Genomic DNA, 21,512 nt, shown 5'->3' on the forward strand with positions numbered 1-21,512 from the left:
AAGCAACAGCCAATAAAGGACCAAGCTATACAAAAGAGCAGCCACATAACTGCCTCATTAACATAAAATTGGGGAGTTGGGTGGAAATCTGATTTTTACATTGAAAGGGACACAACTGTGAACAGAGTTGAGCCCCTTCCTACCAGAGCTCTTTTGCTTAGAGAATTTAGTCTCCAGTTGGGCTCACATCTGGTACCAGAGCTGGGTTGGAAGGAAATTAAATCCGGATGACAGAATATGGGAAATTAACATAATAGAGGAGGAAGAGGGCTGCTTTCCTTTTGATGTTAGAATTATACACCCCCTCATCTTCCCTTTATGGGTACAGAGCGCAGACATGTTAATGCATAAACACGCTTGCATCCCTTAGATCTAATTTTGTAGCGGTGGTCAGTAATGGGACAAGGAAGATTTTTTTCAGGCCTGTAAATCATGTAACTGTGTAATCTGCTTATGTGTAATATATATTATCTGGAATGCTGGACTAGTTTTTCGTCTTGTCCAGCAGTTCTTACGTTCTCCAGATAAAACAGTAAATCAGTGAAAGGTCTGTCTACATAGAAAGGTTTTAACCACTGAAAAATAGCACATAAATAGTACTGATTATAAAAATAAAATATCAATTCCATTATTGTTGGAACTCACCTCATTTCTTTATGGACACTTGCAATTTGATCTAGAGCCATTCGGTAGAATTTTATAGCTTTTGAATAGTTTCTTTGTTTCAAATAAATATTTGCCATGTTCACTTTCAGCATGCCTATCCAAAAACAAAAACAAAAACAAAACCACCACTGATTGAGATATAGTCCAACCCCTGTGTATCTCACAGGCTTTTACTTGGATTACATGCAGCAATTCTAGTTAGAGAAGAATACGGAGAAGGAAAAATGGAATGTGTTAGTTGAACCAGAAAAGATAAAAACAGTATCTATTTTTTCCATTTGTGATTACGAATAATTTTGACTAGAATATGAAAATAAGTCTTCTGTTTCCCCGAATTAAAAGGTAAACATGGATAATCTGCTGGTGAAACTACTATGTGACTGCCTGAAAATACTCTTAGTAACAACACACATCAGCACCAAGGTTTGGTTCAGACTTGAGTTTTGGTAGTGCAACAGAAGAACTTGAAACAACACATTTTTCCTTTGCTCCCCACCTTGAGTAAAAAGCAAGGTCTGATGCAGCACAACCCTTGCTTTAATAAGTTTGTCCTGAATGCACTCTTTCAACCTAGCTTCTACCAGAGCTAAGAGAGAGAGCTTAAAGAAAACTCAGTAATGAGGCAAACTGAGAGTGTAGCAGAACAATGCTATTTTTTACCGGAGAAAAGGGAGGCTGTATACCAGCTGGGGAAGAATACACTTGATCCCCAGTCCTTTTCTGAGGCCTCTCACTGTGTGGGGAAAGCAGTCAGCACTGGCCGAAGGATAAAATCAGGAAAAGCACTTGCATTTGGAGAAGTTGCTTTGAAAAGGGGAGGGGGTTGAACCAAATTATTTTTGCAGTGACCAAAGTGTAATTGGAGCATGGAACATGTACTATGGCAAAGAAAGAAATATTCAGTAATACTGAAGAGTTATTAAATGTAATCACACAAATACAATGGTGCTGCTTCTTAACTCCCACTGGTTTCCATGGGAATTGTTGAAGAGTTACCATCTCCTAAGATGTTTCCAGAGTAACCAATTCACATGGTTTAGCTTTGCGATTATAACCTACCTCCATTGACAAACATCTTGTTTTTCACTATGACCTGATAGGTATTAAGGGCTTCTGCATACATTTCATTAGCTGAATACTGGCTGGCCAAATTAAAGAGAACCTAAAACAGAAGAAGTGAGAGTGTTTATAGATCTCATATGTTGGGTGGTACAGAAATAAAATAAATAAGTAGAGTTGAATTTAAATTTCTTCATCATATGTCAGTAGTAAAATAGGAAGAATTAGGTTGCCACTTGGAAGTGCGGAGAAAAAAAAGCAGCATAAGGGAAGGAAGACCAAAAGTTTTCTGGCCAACCACATTGAAAAGTTGGTGAAAAATGACCTCTTACTTGAGGACAGGCTTTGAAGAGTTGATCTTCTGCTTCTAACCAATCTTTCACAAGGTCTGCTGACAAAATGTAATTGTGGGCACTATATATTGTATCACAATATCATCAACTGAGTCTCTAACTGCAGATACTCAAGGTTTTTCCTTTAACTATCTACTTGACTTTTGTTTCGTTGACTCTTTTGTTACAGTCAATGATCAGGGAACTGACTTGTCTGTGAGGAAGATGGTATTTCAGAAACGTACCTCCACCCAGTCCTCCACCAAAGCCCTGAATTACTACCACTCTTAACCCCACACTAAGTTCAAATGAAGGTCTGGTCTGTACAGAACCTGAGTAACTTCTTTAACTCATCCTTGTGGCATAGAAAGCCCAGTGAGGCAGCAAAGTAGCTGACAGTCCAGGCCAAAAATGGCATTCCAAATTGAACAGGCCTGAGGGAACAAAATGTGGTAACAGAAACTTCTGTCACCATCAGACAATATCACCAGTTATACTTGCTATTACTGTAAAGATTTTACCTTAAGACAGGCAAAGCTATGTGTTATACACAACTAATTACACAAAACCTCTTAGACTGTTAATTTTAAAAATAACACCAAGCAATAATAAGGTAAATAAAGTATTTTAATATCTTGAAAAATATTGTCAAACCCAAAAAATTGTGATACAAAATAGAGTCCTCTGAAGCAGGAGTGGTGTGTGTGTGCTGCATGCACACACACGAGACAGTGAGCATGTGTGCATGTGCATTAATGGATTTTACAAAAGGTATATTTGGGGTTATTAAGTCAACCCTTGGACTATTTTGTTATAAACACCGTCTGAAATTCAGTTAGTATTATTATTGACCTACTTTGGGAATGTCTGAAATCCCAGTATTATGTTACAAAGGTCTGAAAAATGTTGACAGTCAGTGAAATATGAAAAATGGAAAATGTATATATGTAGATTCAACATTCACAAAATTCATCTGAGAAAATCAGCAATCATATGTGATTATTACCAGCCTCCAAATTTTGGAGATGCACTCTAACACAATATAAATTGGTATCTATTTTTGTTGCACATTTTTTCTTGAAGAGCTGAAGAAATCTTCAAAAGCCCTTAAGAAGAACTGGGATAAAAATGGGACCAATTAAATCACAAACACTTACAGTATAAGTAAGATCCAGATTGATGTTGGCAGGAGACATGGTCTGTTCACGTTGTCTTACTAATGCTCTCTCCTTTCTTCCAGCATCTTTTGCCTTTTCAAGAGCCTTAAAGAAAACAAATTATATTTCTGGGTTGACTTCTGTCCTCCTTTACTACATAAAACAAGTTCCTTTCACATGTACCTATACAAATTTATTTCTATAGCATACATACAATCTGCAGAGGAACAGTAATAGGACATGAAACAACACTGTCACGTAACACCTATATAAAAACTGGAGAGGGACTTTTCCGCTGAATTCAAAGGCATTGTTTCAGAAAATATATGCTTATTGATACTATTATAATGTTCTCAAATGACATTTCAGAAAAACTAAAACATAAATTTACAAGCAAACAGAATATGTAGGTAGCTATCAATTTACAGCATTAATGGCCAGGAAAGTTGCCTTGGATTCTACAAACCATGGGCAGAATTTCCCCTTTTTGGCCTTGCCTGTACTTCAGCCTCAAGCAGCCTCTCAAAAGTCAATCTTCAGGGTTAAGGGTCCCTCAGTATGAGTTTGGGATTTGGCATTGGAAACTGAAGACTGATGGGAGTCCACAGACATCACTCTACATGGACAGAAGTACCTTTCCACCCATGTAATTAGACTCCAAAGCAATATTCCCATTTCACATGTGGCATTCTTGGATTATAGAGCCCATTACAATGAATAGAGGTGCTAAAATATGCATCCACTTGGTGCCAAGAAAAACTGAATTCAGGAACTAGATAAATTGCAAATTTAAAAGAATCACAAAAAATTGTCATATTTTGCAGAATTTATGTTGGATTTGTTAGTCATAGGGATAAGCAAAGGTCAATAACATCTCAATTCCAAACCAAATTTTGCAGAACTGTAGTTTACAGACAGCCCTAGTGTGCTGAATCAGTGCTCAACAGGCTGGACAAACTGTAGCTTCAGCATTCCCAGAGCCTCCTTGCATGTGAGAACAGGAAGATTGTGTATTCCCTCAAGACCAAATGCATTTGGGCTAACAGAGCTGTGACAATAGCCAGAGGCAGAAGTGCTAACTTTGGTGGGTGTTTTCACATAACCCATCACATATGAACATGTGATGAGATGTTCCTGGAATGTTTACATGAGCAGCCATTTTATCTCCTTCAGTCTTCAGTATGCAAAATGAACTGAAAAGCTGAAAATTATATAAACAGATATGTCAAGGACAAAATAAAGTCTGTGACTTACCAACTTTAAATCTCCACAACCATGAGCAATACAGCTTTCTTCAACCAACTCATTCACTTTTTTTTCCAGCTGTTTAATCTTTCCTTCTGGGCTAAAGTTAAGGAACACAACAAAATCATTTTTCATGTCCATTCAGAAATCCAAATTTAGGGGTTTTTTGTTTGGTTGTTGTTATTGATCTTTTTTGGTATTTGTATTGTTACTAAAAATTAAAAGAAATTCAAAGGCAGAACCACTTTTGCTAATACATATTTTACATTTAGTTTAGGATCTTCTTTGGCTGCTTTCACATTTACTTAGGTTTAATTTATATAGGAATTTCTACCCTTCTACACGCTACTCTGATTGCTTAAACAATTTAAAATTGTCAGAAAGTGTCAGAAAAATACATTAAAAATACAGCAAAAATATAACAAAGCTAGAGACCACAGATAGCATTCATCTAAAATAGAAGATCCTATGTAGTGGTTATGAGCATGGGACTGGGACTCAGGTGACCTAGTTTCTAATCCTCATTTAGCCATGGGATCAACTGGGTGACTACGGACCAACTGGTGCTGCCTATTCCCTTTTGCTATAAACTATGCCTCCATTCTAAGCAGAAGGGAGACAAGGCTCTCTCTTTCTCAACTTATAGAACAGGCAGGAAGATTACCTTTAGAATAGCCATTCCCAACCTGGTGCCTCTCAGATATGTTGGACTACAGCTCCCATTGCCCCAGAGAGTATGACCATGTGGAAAGTACCAGGTTGGGAAAGCCTTCTCCAGGGATAAGCTAGATTGCAACCACAAGGGAGTCACCTCTTTAGTGGAAGCAGAATTCTTTCCTGAGAGTTGGAATCAAATAAGTTTTGCACAGAGAAAAAGTCACTTTCATTCACTATGTGGAACACCAGATTATGTTGTTTAGAATAGCCTATTGTTCAGTGATAGAATACCTGCTTCACATGTTGAAATTATTTGCAGGTTTAAACCCTAACATCTATAGGTAGGGCTGGAAAAACTCCTGCCTGAAACCCCCAACAGTCACAACCAGCCTGTATCAACAATTTTGGGCAAGCTGGACCAACAGTCCAACTCAGTATAAAGCACCTTCTTATGTTCCACTAATTCCCTGTTCCTGCTTCAGCCCCCAAGACTCTCATGCTGTTCTGGAAAGTCCTCCAATTCATGAGAGTATACTGTATTTTAGAGAGCACAGTGGGTTGTAGTGGGGAGGAGAGGACATAAAAATACTGTTGCACATAAGCAGATCTTAGCTTGCACTTCTCTTGACCCCACCCACAGCTTGTGTTTCAAGTGCCAGATCAAAACAATTTCATTCTTCCTGGAACTGAAAGGACAGTTCTGTTTTTTACCCACCACTATATTTTAAAACTGCTCTTTTAATAGGCCTGGTTCCTTTTAATGCTACCGCTAGGCTTGTAAATTTCTATGTAATATAGATGTATTTTTATTATAGCGCTTTTTATGATTTGATATGAGCTACCTTACAAGTACAATTTGGAAAGGTGGAATTTTAAAATGTTAAACCAAATAAAATGTCATGATTTAGCATTAAGTTTTTTCAGTTGCTATAAACTGCCATATTCCTTATATTAAAAAGACCTGCATCTTTTACTGCATCTCTGTGTTTTAATCCTGGAAGACTCCCTGAGGGCAGGTAGGCAGTTCTTACTAATGCTAGCTCAATTTGGGAACCACCAACAACCTCAAGCAATTAGCATTATTTATTTTTATTTGTTCAATTTATATCCTTCTTTTTCCTCCAATGAGCCAGGGAATGAGTACACAGTTCTCTTCCTTTCCATTTTATCCTCACAACCCCATTAGGTTAAATTATGCCAAGCATCAGTGACTGTCCAAAATCATCCCAGTGAGCTTTATGGAGAACTGTGGAAACTGAATCTGAGTATCCACAGTCCCTGTGCAACAACCTCACCACTAAGTCACACTGACTCTATTGGCCACGGGTTAATTTTTTTTTTTTTTTTAGAAGCTGATTTAGAGTCTTTATATATATATATATATATATATATATATATATATATATATAAATTTTCTTTTACTTATTCTGATTTTATTGCTTAATTTTATATTGTCAGCTACTCAGTCTGCATTGCAATAGAACACTGGAGATCATGAAGGAATAACACATTGTAACAAATCAAACATAAAAAGTGTGCCTGTCATGCAAGTCCAGGACAAAGACTCATTCCATAACTGGGGGGTTACCTCTAAAAAGGCTCTTCTTGTTGCTACCATCTGAGCCTCCCACAGAGTCGGCAATCGCAAAAAAGTCCCAGAAGTTGATCACAGTGTCCAGGTAGATAGAGATTGGGAAATACGTTCTGTCAGGTATTGTGGTCCCAAAGCCATGAAGAACTTTATAGGTCAAAACCAGCACCTTAGATTGGGCTCAGAAGCATATAGGCAGCCAGTGCACGCAGGCCATGTTTGGTGATACAGTATATGATCAGGTGGTCTGATCCTTGTTAATAATCTGGCTGCCACATTTTGTACAAGCTACAGCTTCCAAACAGTCTTCAAGGGCAGCCCCACATAAAGTACATTGCAATAATCTAGTTTAGAGATTACTAGAGTAGGCTATCTCTACTCTGTATGGCCAAAACAATTAATTTAAAAAGATCTAAAAACTTTAGCTGCAAAATGGACTGAAATAAATTTGTCTACATACCTATCTTCATTTTTTGTTTCTAGGGGAGGAGCTGGTCCCCTCACTTGACCAAGGGGATCAAATGAAGAACCTGTAAAATAATACACAACATTGAGAACTGTGCCAAATGCTATTGTGAGCCGCCTCGAGGCTTCGGCGAATGGGGCGGCATGGAAGTCCCCTAAATAAATAAGTAAATAAATATCCTATTATAGCCAAGGTTTTTAAAAAAATATCTACCTCTTGAAGCTGCTTTGGTAAAACCTGCTGCCTGCACTGCTGTCATAGGTCGAGCAACACCATCCTTTAAGAATAAATTAAGAATTTTTTAACATTGACCGCCATGAGGAAACATGAATTTGAACAGAGCACAATGCTGATATTAAATGAGAGATGACAGACACATTAAATTCTACTGGAAAGTATTTTAAGTACTATACTTTTATGAACCTTCTATTGATAAAAGCACAAGGAGTTTCCAATGGAGTGCCCATGGGCCCCTCCAATAATGACCATGAGGTCCCTGATGTGGAACATGTGGTTTCCGGCAAACTTACTTTTAAAACAAATCTTTAAAATATATGTTCATGTATTCATATGAAAGGCATACAGCTTTCTAACAATTATAAATAGACTATAACAAAAATGGACTAAACATCCAAGTATCCAACTGAAAGTGGAGTATATATGTCACCCATTCTGATATTGAAAGCATTATAAGGTTCCCAATCTACACACTGTAGAGAGTGTTAATCCTTCTAGTACTGTAGTATCAGTCTTTTGGCTTCAAAAGGATGCAGAAAATCCATTTACACTAACTATTCATCAATCTCCATGAAGTCAGTAAATAATTTAAAAGAACATATACATTGGTGAATATTAAAAACTGTTTCAGTGCAAAATGGATCTGTGTCAATTATCTGTAATGTCTCCAAATTATCTTCTTCCAAAAAGAAGCAACTACCAGACATTGCTGAAACTTTTGTTTAAAAGAAACAATAATCTATATTTCACTGCCATCAATTAGCTGAAATATGCACTCTCTTCTTTAAATAAACCTAGGGATATCCAATAGACATAAAACAAATGTTTTAGCTGAATAAAATACAACCTAAGATCCATATAAGTGTTAGGTAGATACCAAACTGGTGATCCAGTTATTTGGCATTTTGTACTGGTGCTCACAGTTGTTTCTCAAGTTCTCTAATGTGTGTTCCTGGATTCACAAAGGTTGGAGACCCCTTTTACACACACTCATTTATAAGTAAAACCCACTGAAGCAGTGGGAGTAATATCTGAAAAAAGAATGATTTATTTAATTGCTATACTGCCCAATAGCTGACACTCTCTGTAGACATTCATAAGATTATTCTGCATACTTTACTAATACATTCTCCTACATACAACCAGGATAGTCTTGTAATATTCTCTGTAACTGAGGTTTTGATGAACAAAAGCCCAAATAGTCTATGTTAAAGGATGCTTCGGGAGAATGGATGGGCAAAGATAGTAATAAATGGCTACTGCCATTTAATCAGGGGCCCTGAATCTTTTCCAACCTTAGGGCAAAATTCAATTTTGGAGAAATTCTTGGAGGACAAAAGGAGAGAAGGCAAAGGGGCCAAAGGGGAAGGAGGGACCAAAGCAGTCAAAATACAGAAACACCAGCATATTTCAGCTTAAAGGATTTATTGCCAATAATACAAACTTTAGGGTAAGAATTTCAGCCTTTTTAAAATGGGGGAAAAGTACTTAAAAATCAAATATGAGATCAGGACTGAAGAGTGCAAACCACTTGTTAATGTGGAAAAGGGGTGTGGCCACCTGGCGGCCTGGATTAGGAAAAGAGATGGGCTAGATATGAGCTCAGGTTTGTGGGGACAACATCCTTATATGAAGGATCACAAATATTACCCAATCAACTATGGTTAGGGAATTGGGAATGTTTCATATGCAACATCTTATGTTTGAAAGAAAAACCGTATTCTTCATTATCTCTATCTATAATTTCCTTCTAATTATTTTAATTAATAATATTCCTTCTTATTATCTATTCTCTTTAAAAAATACAAATATTCCCACAGCTTTTCTCTGGATAGGAAGGAAATAATAAAATTAACAATATGATGATATTCATTTCTACTCAAAAAATATGCCCCACAGAGTTCAACAGTACTTACTCCCATGTAGCTGAACATACGGTTGCAACCAAGAAAACTGTGCCAAGTAATTATGTCATTAGGACATTAAACTACAATCCCATGCATGAAATAACTGTAACCCTAGCCCCTGGATTCAGTTCATGGGGCAGTATGACATTTATTTGATTAAGGAATTATTGTTATTGAATGCTAAGGCTTAATACTTAATAAAACAACCTGATTTAAAATTTGTACTTCATTCCTTAATTTTAAAATTAACTGTACGCCAATGTGCCCATCTCCTGACTTGCTCTGAATATTCCCATGTACACTGATAGATGGCTATGAACTATAAATATTTGTAGCAATTACCTGTACAGCTGCTGTCATTGGTCTGCCTATTGATGAAGATAGTGTTGTCTTTGACTATCACAATGTAAGAAAATATTTAAAGTCAGTAATCACTACAGTGTCTGTTTACAAGAAAATAAAATGGCTAGAGCCTAGAAAACTGTGTTCTAATGCCATAAAAGGAACACTTTCCTAATACCAACAGCAGACCTCTATATTTTTATCACCTACAGAAATACTGATAGAAACTTTCACTACAGATAATAGATCTCTAAACTGTGGTGGGGAAAGAAATAATTTCCATTATCTAATTGCTATAAACATTAACACTGGCATGAGAGAAAAGACTAACATCTTCCTCTACACAGGAGATCCTGCCATTGGTCAGTTTCCATTTAGTATCCATAAATCATGGCTTCAGAAAGCACACCATTTTCCCACCTTTCCTCCTTTTCCTTCCTTCTTTAGCTCTCTAAGGCCAACATTTTCCCTTCTATCTTACACTAGCAATACATAATAAGGTGAGAATGTTCTCTCCTTCGAAGGTTGACAGGTGAAACAAACTGTTAACAGGGCAAATATCAGCAAATAGTCTGCAAATGATACTGAGACTCTCAGCTACAAAACTATTTAATATGCAGTCCACTGTTATGGGATTGCAGGGGTCAACTGGGATCAGGAACTTCAAAATTAAGCAGCAATATATGTGGCTCACTAGAGATAACATTGAGCCAAAGAAACAAGAGCTGGGAAAATTCAAGAATGTAATCAAAACCTACCCCATATCCAGTAGCTAATGTTCGTGAGCCTGATGTACCAGGAACTTTGGCCGTAAGCTTGTAAGAAGACAATTCAGCATTAATGAAGAATAATTCATCAGTCCATAGAAATTAGATTTTTAAAAAATAATTACTACAGAACGTTATAGTGAAGCTACGTACTGACTCATACAAAATAATTTTTATCCTTTATTAGTGACAAAATACAAAAATGTTTTGTTCAAATTCCTGTAAAGGGAGTAATGAATCTTTTTCAGAATTTAGACAAGATTGCCTCCTACTGGGCAAAAAAGAGAACACTCTTTAGAATATGTTAGCATTATTAGGCCAAGTACATTACATATCGCTTGACCAAATGCCACACTACTGCAAGACCATGTGTAGCTCAGCAAAAGGCTATTTAAGAAATAAATTGTATGATGCCACAGATATGACACCCAGAATCTCCAATTGAGGGTTCTTGTTTAACAGGCTTTGGAAAAACTTCTTGCAGTCCTCAGAGAGTCAGATTTGCGAACTGCTGCTCAGTATTGACCATGCTTGGCTTGATAAACAACAGTTAGATGAAAGCCTTAAGTGGCTCTATAATGCAGTCATTAAGATAAGTTTTTACTGCTCCTGTATATCTCTCTCCTGAATTCTGCTCATCCGCTCAGGAACTTATCAGAATATATTGCCCTTACTGCTTCCCTGAATGCTTAGTATGATCTTCTGAGCAAAGCATCCATTGAAATAAGATTATAGAAGAAAAATCCTTAGAAATCCTAAGGTGGTGGGGGAGGGGGGGAATGGCATTCTCCCCTATGGAGACTAACAAAATACAAGGGAATGGCAATGGACAGACATAAGATTACACATGTTATTTCAGTTGGGTGTGAAGAAAGTAAAGACATCTATATTAAATAAGCATTCAAGGGAAGTAAGTCACACTGATTTCAATTAGACAATATTTCTGAATTAAAAATATGTGAAACAAAGAAAGTAAGGATTATAAGAGTGCTTGCAAATGCTTATAATGATATATTTCAACATTTACTTACTGGAGGACGTCTACCATGACTAGTTTTCACAGCCTGTTGAAAAGCTGGATCGTTCTCTAAGTCCTAAAATAAGGCAATAAAATGTAAGTAGGAACAAACAATGGAGTCATTAGTTTTACAATTCGTTTAATGTGTTTATCTGTTAAATTTGTATATCACTTTTTTTCCTTTCAAGGAAGCTTACTGTATATAACTCTCCTCTTCAAATATTAACAACAACCCTATGAAATAGGTTGGGCTGAGAGTCTGCAACTTGACCCAAAGTCACTGAGCTCCATGGCTGAGTGGAACCTAGAATACAGATCTTTTGAGTCCCAGTCCCATACTTTTAACCACTACATCACACTGGCTTTTGTTTGCTCACATAGCTAAATAATACAGTTAGGCAATTCATTTCCATTAAAAAAATTTAAAATCTATGGTTTGCTTAATGTTACACATGAACTTATATTGTTGACCAGTTTCTCCTAACAAACCATAATAACAAGCCATGAAAAAAAACTGGCCTATGATGCTTGCCTGTCAGGGTGGCAACGAGACAAGGATTCTGACTCAACTGTAATATTAAACAAGCCATGGATGGAAGTTTCTTGCTTTGTTTAGTTACCTCTGCAGTCAGCAAGAACAAGCAAGGGCAATCAGGCGGCATGCTGAACTGCAAAGAATTCTGTCTTACCACTATGTTTGAACCAGCAAAATCTTTATATGTGCAAGTACAGTCCACCACTTCTAATCTTTTAAAATGAATTCTGCTGATGTGAACTTTCCTGCATATTTTCACTTTTACTTATATGCAAAGTAGCAGATGGTCAGTCAACTATCAACTACTATCTCATTGTCCAAACAAAATTCTAAGGTTATCCTAATATAAATTGTTTTTTTTACCTCTGTATCAAAGGTAGGGTTATAGTCATTGTAGCCAGAATAAAGGTCATCTTCATCTGCTTCAGGTGCTAGGTGGACATTTTTCATCATTTTAAACCTGTGAAACATTAAATGTGTTACAATGTTGACCTTTGACTTCAACAATCAGTAATTTCTTATTGACTTAAAATGTCACCACAATGACCGATCTCTTTCATATAAATTGTGCTCATGATTAACTGTTCATGCTGGAAACTGAAGAATTTTTTTTTCTAAATATACATAGAATTATGCCTTGATTATCTGTGCAATAGAGAAAGAGATAAGGGAAATCTCTAAGATCAGCGGAAGGCACCGAGACTTTTGTTGTGCCCAGCCAAGTGCAAAGAAAATATCAGTAGTAAATATTAGTGATGTTGGTGATGATCACCACCAGCAATTTTATCTCAGAAGCAAGAGTGTTACAGAGCAATCCTTGCACTTTTTTAAGTTCTACTGAGATCAATAGGACTTACTCTCAGGTACACATGTATATTATTGCAGCTTTAGTCTCTCTTCAGTGATCAAGTTATACTTCTAATTCGGGAAGCTAGAATATGGTCTCTGGACAGATGGCAATCAGATAAGAGCATAAGAACCACCATGCTGGATCAGGCCATGGGTTCATCTAGTCCAGGACACCGCCCAACCAGCTATCCACAAGCAGAACATGAGTGAAACAGAACTCTTCTACACATGTTCCCCAGCAACTGGCCTATACAGGCAGCATTCTGTGTCTAAAACTGGAGGTAGCATACAGCCATTAGGATCAGTGACCATTGATACATTTCTCCTCTGAATTTCTCAGCTGCTCTGTTAAAACCATTGAAATTGGTGGCCATCACCACATCGTGTGGAATTTAATTCCTTAGTTTAACTAAGTGCTGTGTGAAGAAACAGTGGCAGACACTTTTATGTAAACACAGCCTCTATATCATTGTTGTTACAATATCAGATTAAAGGAAATATTGAAAAGAAAGGTCTTCAAGCTTCACCTGAATGATAGTACAAAAGGGGCAAGATGTAACTCAACAGGAAAAGAATTCCACAGTTCTGAGGCCACCAATTAGAAGGCCCCTTTTTGCATGCCAAACCAACTGCTAGTATTTGAAAAGGACCACTGAGGCAGACTGGTTGAAGGCTGGCCTTCAAATACCTTGGGCCAAATCTGTTTAAGCCTTTAAAAGTTAATAGCATCATTCTGAATTGGGTATGGAAACCTTTTGACAGTTGGCACAGAATCAGTTACTTAATCAGACTTACCATCACCACCAACATCTGTACTATTCCATTTTGTGTCAGATACAGCTTTTGAACAGTTGACAAAAGGGCATCCCCACTTAAAGCATATTATTCCAGTTTGCAAAAATATAGCACATGTGTAATTGTAGCCACGTCTGACTAATGCAGGTAAGGCAATGCCCATGGCATATAATGTACAGCCTGTAAAAGGCACTCCTGGCCATAACCATTACTTTCAGCTTATCAGGCAGCAAGGAATCCAAGGTGGCTTACACAATCCTTCTTATTTTATCTCCCCAACAACAACCCTGTGAGGTACATTAGACTGAGAGTCAGTGACTGGCTCAAAGTCACACAGGGGAACTTCATGGCCAAGTGGCAACTAGAACTTGGATTTCCTGGGTCTCAGTACAATGCTCTAACCACTATACAACACTGTCTTATTTATCTACTTCATTTTTATGCCAGCCAATAGCCCAAAGGTTTTCCAGGCAGTTAACAAGTCAAGGAGGTACATAAAATGACACACATCACAATACTAAAAACAGACACATTGAAATCACTAATAGAACAATCTAACCACAAGCCCACTGCCGCCATAGTTAAATGAAAGCATAGGCACAGCAGTAATGTAAATTGAATATTAAAACTTTTTTTTTACTATTACAATGCCTGAAAAATACAAAAAGGTGTTCATCAGGCACTGGAAAGAAAAAAGGGTAGGCACCAAGAGTACCCTCTTTGGAGAGCTGATTCCATAAATGGGGTGCCACAATTGAGAAAACCCTTCTGGTCTCCACCCTCCTTATCTTCTTCTTACTAAAAAAATAAGAATTTTAAGGCACAATCCAGTGAAAGTTTAGGCCAAAAAAAAATTCTACAATTCTAAAATATGCACCAGATGTAGGACTCCAAGCATACACAGGATTGCTTTCTTAAGAATAATGTACATTGTACAATGTACAATGAAACACACATTCCCAGCTTGAACATATCAAGACACAAGCTTGAATTTGTCAAACAAGAGCCTACCGGTATGCGAGTTCTTTTAATTTAGAACTTACCTCAATAAACGGCTAGTCTTTCCACGGTCAGAAGCTGCAGTTAGTGCGCCAAATTGTCCGTTTCTGCGAAAACATAAAAGAGGAGGAGGCTCTGAACCGTTAAAAAAGCCCTAATTGAAAAAAACAAATATGAACAACGGCAACAAAGGCATACTGAGCAATTGTTGGGCGCCTTCCGTCCCCTCAACGTGCCTTATCCATGATACGATTTCCAAGTAAGGCAGGCTCAGCCTTGGGCGATGGACGAACGGTAGCGAAGGGAAAAGCAATCCGCGTTGTTGTCAACTGTAAGGCCCATACCCTCAAGCCCACAATGCACCGCTCCGGGTTGCTAAGAGACGGGAACGCTTCACCTGGAAAAAAGGAAAATGATCTGAGCATGCGCCATGTCACTTGCCGAAGCCATTACTCCCTTACTTAGAGTGTCACATCCTGCTGTTCAGCCTGAAGATAAGAGGAAGAGGCGGGTGGTTTAAAGTGGAGCTTCCTGAAGGGTTTTGGAACGGAGGGCAAAGCTGGGATTGGAAGCGTAGTACAAAGAGAGGAGGAAGAATGTTTTAAGCATAAGCATTAATTACCAAACACTTCAAAGGATGGTCCTATTTAGAGAGCAGATGAGTCAATGAGAAACACAATTTTAGATTTAAAAGATTTTCACCTTAATTGTGATTCCTGCTAGGGATTCTCCGTCTGTTGTGGTTATCCCGCATAGAAGCTTTTTGAAAAAATTAATAAGGGTCAGATCTCTGGGGTCAAATGTGCTCCCCATGAAGCTAGTAACAACGTTTTTGAAGAGAGTGAGTGGTATTGGTATACCTGAAATGGTCCAAGAAATAAGTAATAGGTATTGAGGTGAAGCATTTAAATGCAGGTTTTGTCATTTTTATTTTGTGATGTTACCTTGATCCAGGAGACAGCAGTTGTCTCGATTCTGCATGTTGTAGCCTTAAAAGAAGTTTATTTCAATCAAGGACACAGCTGAGGTATGAGAAAGGGAGAAAGTGGTTGAGCAGTTACGGCTTGTATCCTGTTGTTTTTGTTGTTACAGGCCATCAGATAGCCTCCAACTTAAGGCAGGTCCGTCAATGAATGCCCTCCAAAATGTCCTGTCCTTGACAGCCCTGTTCTACGAAGTATCACGTTAAAATTATAATTAACAGATGCAGACCATGGCTTGGGTACTAATTATTAGTAACTACTTTTTGCCATGAGTGTTTACTCTATAAAAAATGAGTTCTTTGTGGATTATTTTACTTGTTTCTTGAAACTAGCAACTTGTTCTTTTGCCCAGCCTTTAAGTGGGCTTTGGCTCCTCTTACAGTTAACATCCTGTCCACTACTAGTTGAAGACAGAACTCTTATGCATGTTATTATCAAATATTTTCAGGTTACATTCAGAAAAATGTGCTTTAGGATTCAACTTTTGGTTATACTTGCTGTCTGGATGGCCAGAAAAAAAATTTGGAGTCCCAGGTACAATCTTGGAAACATACTCTGAGGTTGCAACTGGGACTCTGCATTTGGTGTGCCTTCTCCCTGCAGTTCTGTGCACAGCTCCAAGGTTGGAGGACTGAGGCTCTGTTGTAATACGAGGTATCCTGACAGTGGCTCACCCTCTCTAGGTACTTTGCCTGGGTACTCCTCTCGCCCTCAATAGATACCTGAAGTGAGAGATAAAAGCAGTTGGGTCCCATGCCTAACTTTTTAAAATTGGGGAATCCTGATTCATGATTTCCACCCCCAGATTGAACCCTGCAGGTTTACTGTTACTGAGAGAAGTCCTCCCTATCCTTCCCTATGCCTTTCTGCATTCCTTTATGTGCTTGCACATTCTGGACTGTCAGGATACAAGTTGAGAGCAAAACTAACAGCCTCATAGACTGCAGCCCATGCCATCAGAAGCATGCATCTTGTAGGCTATAGTCTAGGAAAGTTTATGCCATAATAAAAATGCTTGCCTTTAAAGACTTTTTGTTTAAAGACCACAAGACTTTTTGTTGTTGCTACAACAACAGAGCAACATGTCTGCCCCTTTAGGAAAGGTGTAGAGCAGTGTTGCAGAGACAGCCTTCTCTGCTATCAGGTAATCTTACTACATCATTAAATGGACAATAATACAGTGCTGTAATCTACCTGAAGCAGAGGGAAATGTGAAGTCATTTCTGGATGGATCCTTTTGTGCACACAGCAGTATTGATTTAATTACATTTATTTATAATGATGCACTAGCAGCTCTCATGTGGAATGCAGTTTGGAATTATTAGTGTATAATAATGGTGCATATTGAACAGAAAAGGACAAGAGTAAACAATGAACTCTATTTCAGGCTCTCATCAGATTTTATTTATATATATTAGAAACATGGCTGATTTTTTTTCATCCTTTGTATTTTTAATGTTTATAACTCATCCATCAAAAGTCTTAATCAGGAGAACTTATAATAAAATACAACCCTACAACAGGACCAAAAATAAACAAACAACTCTTGCTATTTTCCCAATAATGAGGACAAGTAGAAAAAGAATGGAAAAGAAAACAGTATTGTCTCTCGTCATGGCATATCGCAGTGGTACACAGAAGCCTTATAGATGGGTGCCTATCTCTGGTCTATCTGGGTAAATATTAGCATTGGATATCTTTAGGTGTCACTTTCTCTGTTTCATCAGTGGATGAAAGGGACTTGTTTGTATATCCTCCTTCATATGCTCTTTTCTTGGGTAATGAGTATAGAAAGAGACTCTTTGTACTGCTTGGATAGGACAACCAGTCTCAAACTCACTGCCAGCTTACCTGCAGAAATTCCTACAATTCTGTGCATCTCTGTTCAGAAGTAATGCAGTGGAACATACTCCAGAGTAAGTATATAAGACTGCAACCTAAATCTTTGAATTATTACCAACATGATTAATGTTATAATCTTAATATTTTGGAAGATCAAATCTGGCTTGCAGGTTACATTTTTCCATTGGTGTATTTTAACAAAGAAAAAATGTCACACATAGGGATAATGGTAATTGTAGATTAATAATCTTGAAAAGCAAGCTAGAGGGTTTTCTCCTTTGAAATAATGTATTTTAATTTGAAAATGAAAGAAAATGATATAGATTCAAAGTCATTCATGATTACATAGCTCAATATTGTTGCAGCAATAACAAATTATATCCTGCTAATTAAAATTTGACCTACGATTTTTAGAAACTTAATTCAAATAGTACTTTTCTAACATTATAACAACCTGAAAATAGAAATGGTAACTTTAACCCACAATCTAATTCAGATTCTTTGCATTAATGACACATTTAGCACTTGCTTTAGTACTTTCAGCAGCCAATACTCTAGCATTTAGTGCTTGGTGTTCCTCAGACTGTATGAAAAATTTCTTGACTTCTAAAATTATTATTACATACACTTATCCCATTTTCCTCCTGTGAGGAATCCAAGACAGCTTACAAAGTTTTCCTTTATTCCATTTTATCTTCATAACAACAACCTGTGCAGCAGGTCAGCCTGAGACTGAGTGACAAGTCCAAATTTATCCAGTGAGTTCCATGGCTGTGTGTGGACTAGAACACACATCATCTTGATCCCCAGTCCAGCACTCTAACCACCATACTGACTTTTACTCATGCCCAGATGATAAATCTTGTGAGGTATCTCAATAATCTGTCTGGTGCAATTCCTATAGTCTTCTCTCCCTCTAGTGTTTCCTCAGCCAATCTAGTTATCCCTCAAGCATTCTGAAACATGTAACTCTACAAGGGTCCTAAAGTTAACTTTAGAAACCCTAAATCTTGACTGTTGATAGTTCTGACTCTTGGTACTAAGTAATGATTAGAGTTTAAGGATCTGTCTTATCTTGTTTCAGGTTATCTCCCTGAATAACTCTGCTGTATATGTTCAGCATATCCCAATGTAATAATCTGAAATCCTGAATTTTTAAAGGAAAATCTTCCTGTCCCTAATTTAGATTATTTTTCTTCACACACACAAACCAAACATAGGAGGAGATGCTATGAGACAATTTAATCTTGAATAATACTAGCCTGCAAGAGTTTTTAGGATTCTCAAAAACCAAGGGGATGACAGCACCATTTGGGATATATTGTTGCTTTTTTTAAGGATTTGAGAAGACATACCAATTACAGAATATTACTGATGCTTCATTTTCATTCAAACATATGTATTTCAAAAGGAAGCAAGCAAGGTGCTGGTTATCTCTCATACCAGGAACATTTCCATTATAGGGATATAGACATCAACCAAACTGATACTGCCTCTTAGAAAAATAATGTTTTGCTATCCTCTACTCCCCAGGATGTATTTGAAGTTTAATAGATCAGACTGAACAGAAAGCTAGGAAATATTAAAGGTTTGAAAGAAGCAGAAAACCTGGAAGTGTGTGTGTAAAATGATGGAGGAAAGTATATTAAGGCGGAGTGGTGATAAGGAAGATTTATGGCTGAAGCAGACAGGGCTGACTCTTGTGTTATCCTCTGACCCAAAGAGTGCCCCAGCTCTTCTTGCTTTGCCACCTAGAGCAAGAGGTGGGTGCCATCCTCCATGTCATGCTGCCCAGAGAAGGGTAGAGCAACTGAAAGGACGCACTGGGTATGATCACTTTTCGTTCACCTGCCTTGTCCTCCAATGCGAGGCATCGCATCGCGAGAGGGACCAAGTGAGTAAGGTGGCCATGGCTGCCTCTTGTCAGCTCGTTCAGGGTGGCCGACTGGGCCCAATCCTTCCCGCGGTGAGCGAGCGGGCAGGCTGGCAACAGCAGCTCTTCCTGGCTATCTCTACTGGCTCGCTCGTGAGCACTTTCTGGACATCCACACTGGGCCCAGTCCTCCCAGCGTTGCTTCCTGGAGAAACAGGTGTGCTGGCTATTAAAAGCGTTGACTGATGCAAGGAATACGGATCGATTAGTCATTTGTTTGTTACTGCGAAAGAGTAATGAAGGGAAAATGGGGACTTTATGAGGACCATTTCTAGGCTCTTTCCTGCCTATATATGCCACCTCTTAAGCACACCCACCCCTCTCCCAAGGTTTCTTTCATGGACGGGAGGAGGAAATAAAATTCTTCTTTTACACCTCGGATGAAGAACCTCGGGTGCCAGGTTATGACACCCCCCCCCCCTCGCCCGCCTTCTTCTTCTTCTTTTTTACATAGTGTTATTATCCTTACTATTTTTAAACAGGGTAAGCCCTGCTCGGAGTCGTTTACTTGAGCAACCGCTTGGGGCACGCGGAGAACCAATAGGAACGGTCCTTTTCTGGGAACCAATGGGAGTGGCCGTGACATCCCTTGATGTTGGGGGTGGGGAGAAAGCGTTTCCTTTAAGTAGCAGGAGCCCCAAGTTGTCCAGAAGGGTGCTCAGTTCTGAGATCTCCTTCTTCTGCCGGGGGTGCTGCACTTGATCTAGCAAGATGGATCCTATACAAGAGGGACGGGTTGTTATTGTTGGCAGGTAAATTCCTTGATCCATCTCACTGACTACTGCCTACGGTGCCCAGAGAGAGGTCCCTGATATGTAATATAATAGGGACACGTCCCCCATAAGAAAAAGGCTGAAAGGCATAGACTGTGCATTCTAGACTCGAAATCTAGCTTACGCCCATGTAAAAACTTCAACTTGGCATGAATACTTGCAGCTACTGCTGCAGCAGCAGCAAAGTACTAAAACAAATGAGTAACTTTCCTATGTGTAAATAGAACACTTACCTAAACGTTTACTTTTAAAATGTGTGTTATCTTGAAACACATGGAACAAGAACAGATTGAACATTCTAGTGAAACAGGAGTTAAAACCTTTTTAAAAGATTGATTTTATATGGCTTAGGGAAACCCATGTCTTTGGAAATCTTTATAAATGACAGCAAAATGTGTTTTTCCAAGCTAACTAGTCATAACATGTTTGAAAAGTGAATATCTTCATATTGCTGTAGGAGGTGCGAATGTGTTCAGGTTGCATGCATTCTTTTTCCATAAGTTAGCTACAGCAGCTTATTAACAGTGATAGTGTTGATTTGTAGTTAAAAGTAGTGCTAGCACTTATCAGAGTTTGCTGGGAAAAAATGTTTCAAAATATGTAGCATTTATGCTTCCATTTCTCCATTAGATAAGGTCTAAATGTTACCTTCTTGTTTTGGTATTAGATGTTTCAGCCCTATCAGTGATACAACCTAACTCTTCAAAAATGGGGCTTGAACAATTGTTCCACAATGGCTTCCCACACTGCAAAATGTAGAGGTGTGAACTGTGTTTGGAGCATGTGTGTTTTACATTGTCACATGATGTTTGGCTAAGGTAGCAGTTATGGTCTGCACTCAGTTATGCATCATTCACCAATGGTATGTCGAGGGTAAAGTCAAGCTTTACCTAACAGTAACATGTACTGGGAAATGTCAGAAACTGGAAAATTTCACCTAGCACAGAACAAAGGTCAATCACCAATTCCTTCAAGAATACTACATTGTAGATTTTTGAACTGCTCTTAATGATAAGTGACTATAATTAATGGAAAAAATGTTTCTTGAAAACCAAGTCAATAGTATTAATTTTGCATGTGTATTGGAATAAAACCATTAGTAACCTGCAGAATTGGCCAGTACAATTGCTAATCTGAAGTTTACTGTTAACTTGTTAAGAGACCAAGTAGTAAACAGTCCAAAATCCACTGCTGAACAAAAGCTTTATTAGGACCAACCAAAACAGTATGCAAGCTTCTGACTTCTTCAGAATACTTCATCAGAGAGAATGGGAGCAGAAATAAAGGAATGCCCAAAAATTAAAAGAACTGCCAAGGAAGTTGCGATCTACTTATGCCTTTACAACAGCAATCAGGAAT

At 38.1% G+C, this 21,512-nt stretch overlaps 2 protein-coding genes across 7 annotated transcripts in view; one reads left to right on the top strand and one right to left on the bottom strand.

Annotated features, from left to right (window-relative positions):
• IFT88 (intraflagellar transport 88) overlaps window positions 1-14,936 on the bottom strand; it is a 51,537-nt gene extending 36,601 nt beyond the window's left edge. For 2 of the 5 annotated variants that reach the window (XM_044441668.1, XM_044441665.1), the window contains exons 1-12: window positions 14,821-14,936; window positions 14,667-14,729; window positions 12,343-12,439; window positions 11,458-11,520; window positions 10,418-10,474; window positions 9,660-9,713; window positions 7,387-7,450; window positions 7,168-7,237; window positions 4,469-4,559; window positions 3,215-3,319; window positions 1,726-1,828; window positions 646-760 (exon numbers count right to left, since the gene is read on the bottom strand). In XM_044441668.1, coding sequence (XP_044297603.1) covers window positions 646-760; window positions 1,726-1,828; window positions 3,215-3,319; window positions 4,469-4,559; window positions 7,168-7,237; window positions 7,387-7,450; window positions 9,660-9,713; window positions 10,418-10,474; window positions 11,458-11,520; window positions 12,343-12,432 — 812 coding nt within the window. In that variant the 5' untranslated portion in view covers window positions 12,433-12,439; window positions 14,667-14,729; window positions 14,821-14,936. Of the gene's footprint in view, window positions 1-645; window positions 761-1,725; window positions 1,829-3,214; window positions 3,320-4,468; window positions 4,560-6,704; window positions 6,812-7,167; window positions 7,238-7,386; window positions 7,451-9,659; window positions 9,714-10,417; window positions 10,475-11,457; window positions 11,521-12,342; window positions 12,440-14,666; window positions 14,730-14,820 lie in introns of those variants that run through there. The other 3 variants (XM_044441666.1, XM_044441667.1, XM_044441669.1) reach the window with 3 other exon arrangements.
• A 5,074-nt stretch (window positions 14,937-20,010) lies between these two features.
• The window catches only part of CRYL1 (crystallin lambda 1), a 58,453-nt gene continuing 56,951 nt past the window's right edge, over window positions 20,011-21,512 (top strand). For both annotated transcript variants that reach the window (XM_044441671.1, XM_044441670.1), the window contains exon 1: window positions 20,011-20,132. In XM_044441671.1, coding sequence (XP_044297606.1) covers window positions 20,092-20,132 — 41 coding nt within the window. In that variant the 5' untranslated portion in view covers window positions 20,011-20,091. The remainder of the gene's footprint in view (window positions 20,133-21,512) is intronic.

This window comes from Varanus komodoensis, unplaced genomic scaffold, assembly GCF_004798865.1.
Source record: "Varanus komodoensis strain SLA01 unplaced genomic scaffold, ASM479886v1 scaffold4, whole genome shotgun sequence".
In the NCBI taxonomy this organism is placed as follows: Eukaryota; Metazoa; Chordata; class Lepidosauria; order Squamata; family Varanidae; genus Varanus; species Varanus komodoensis.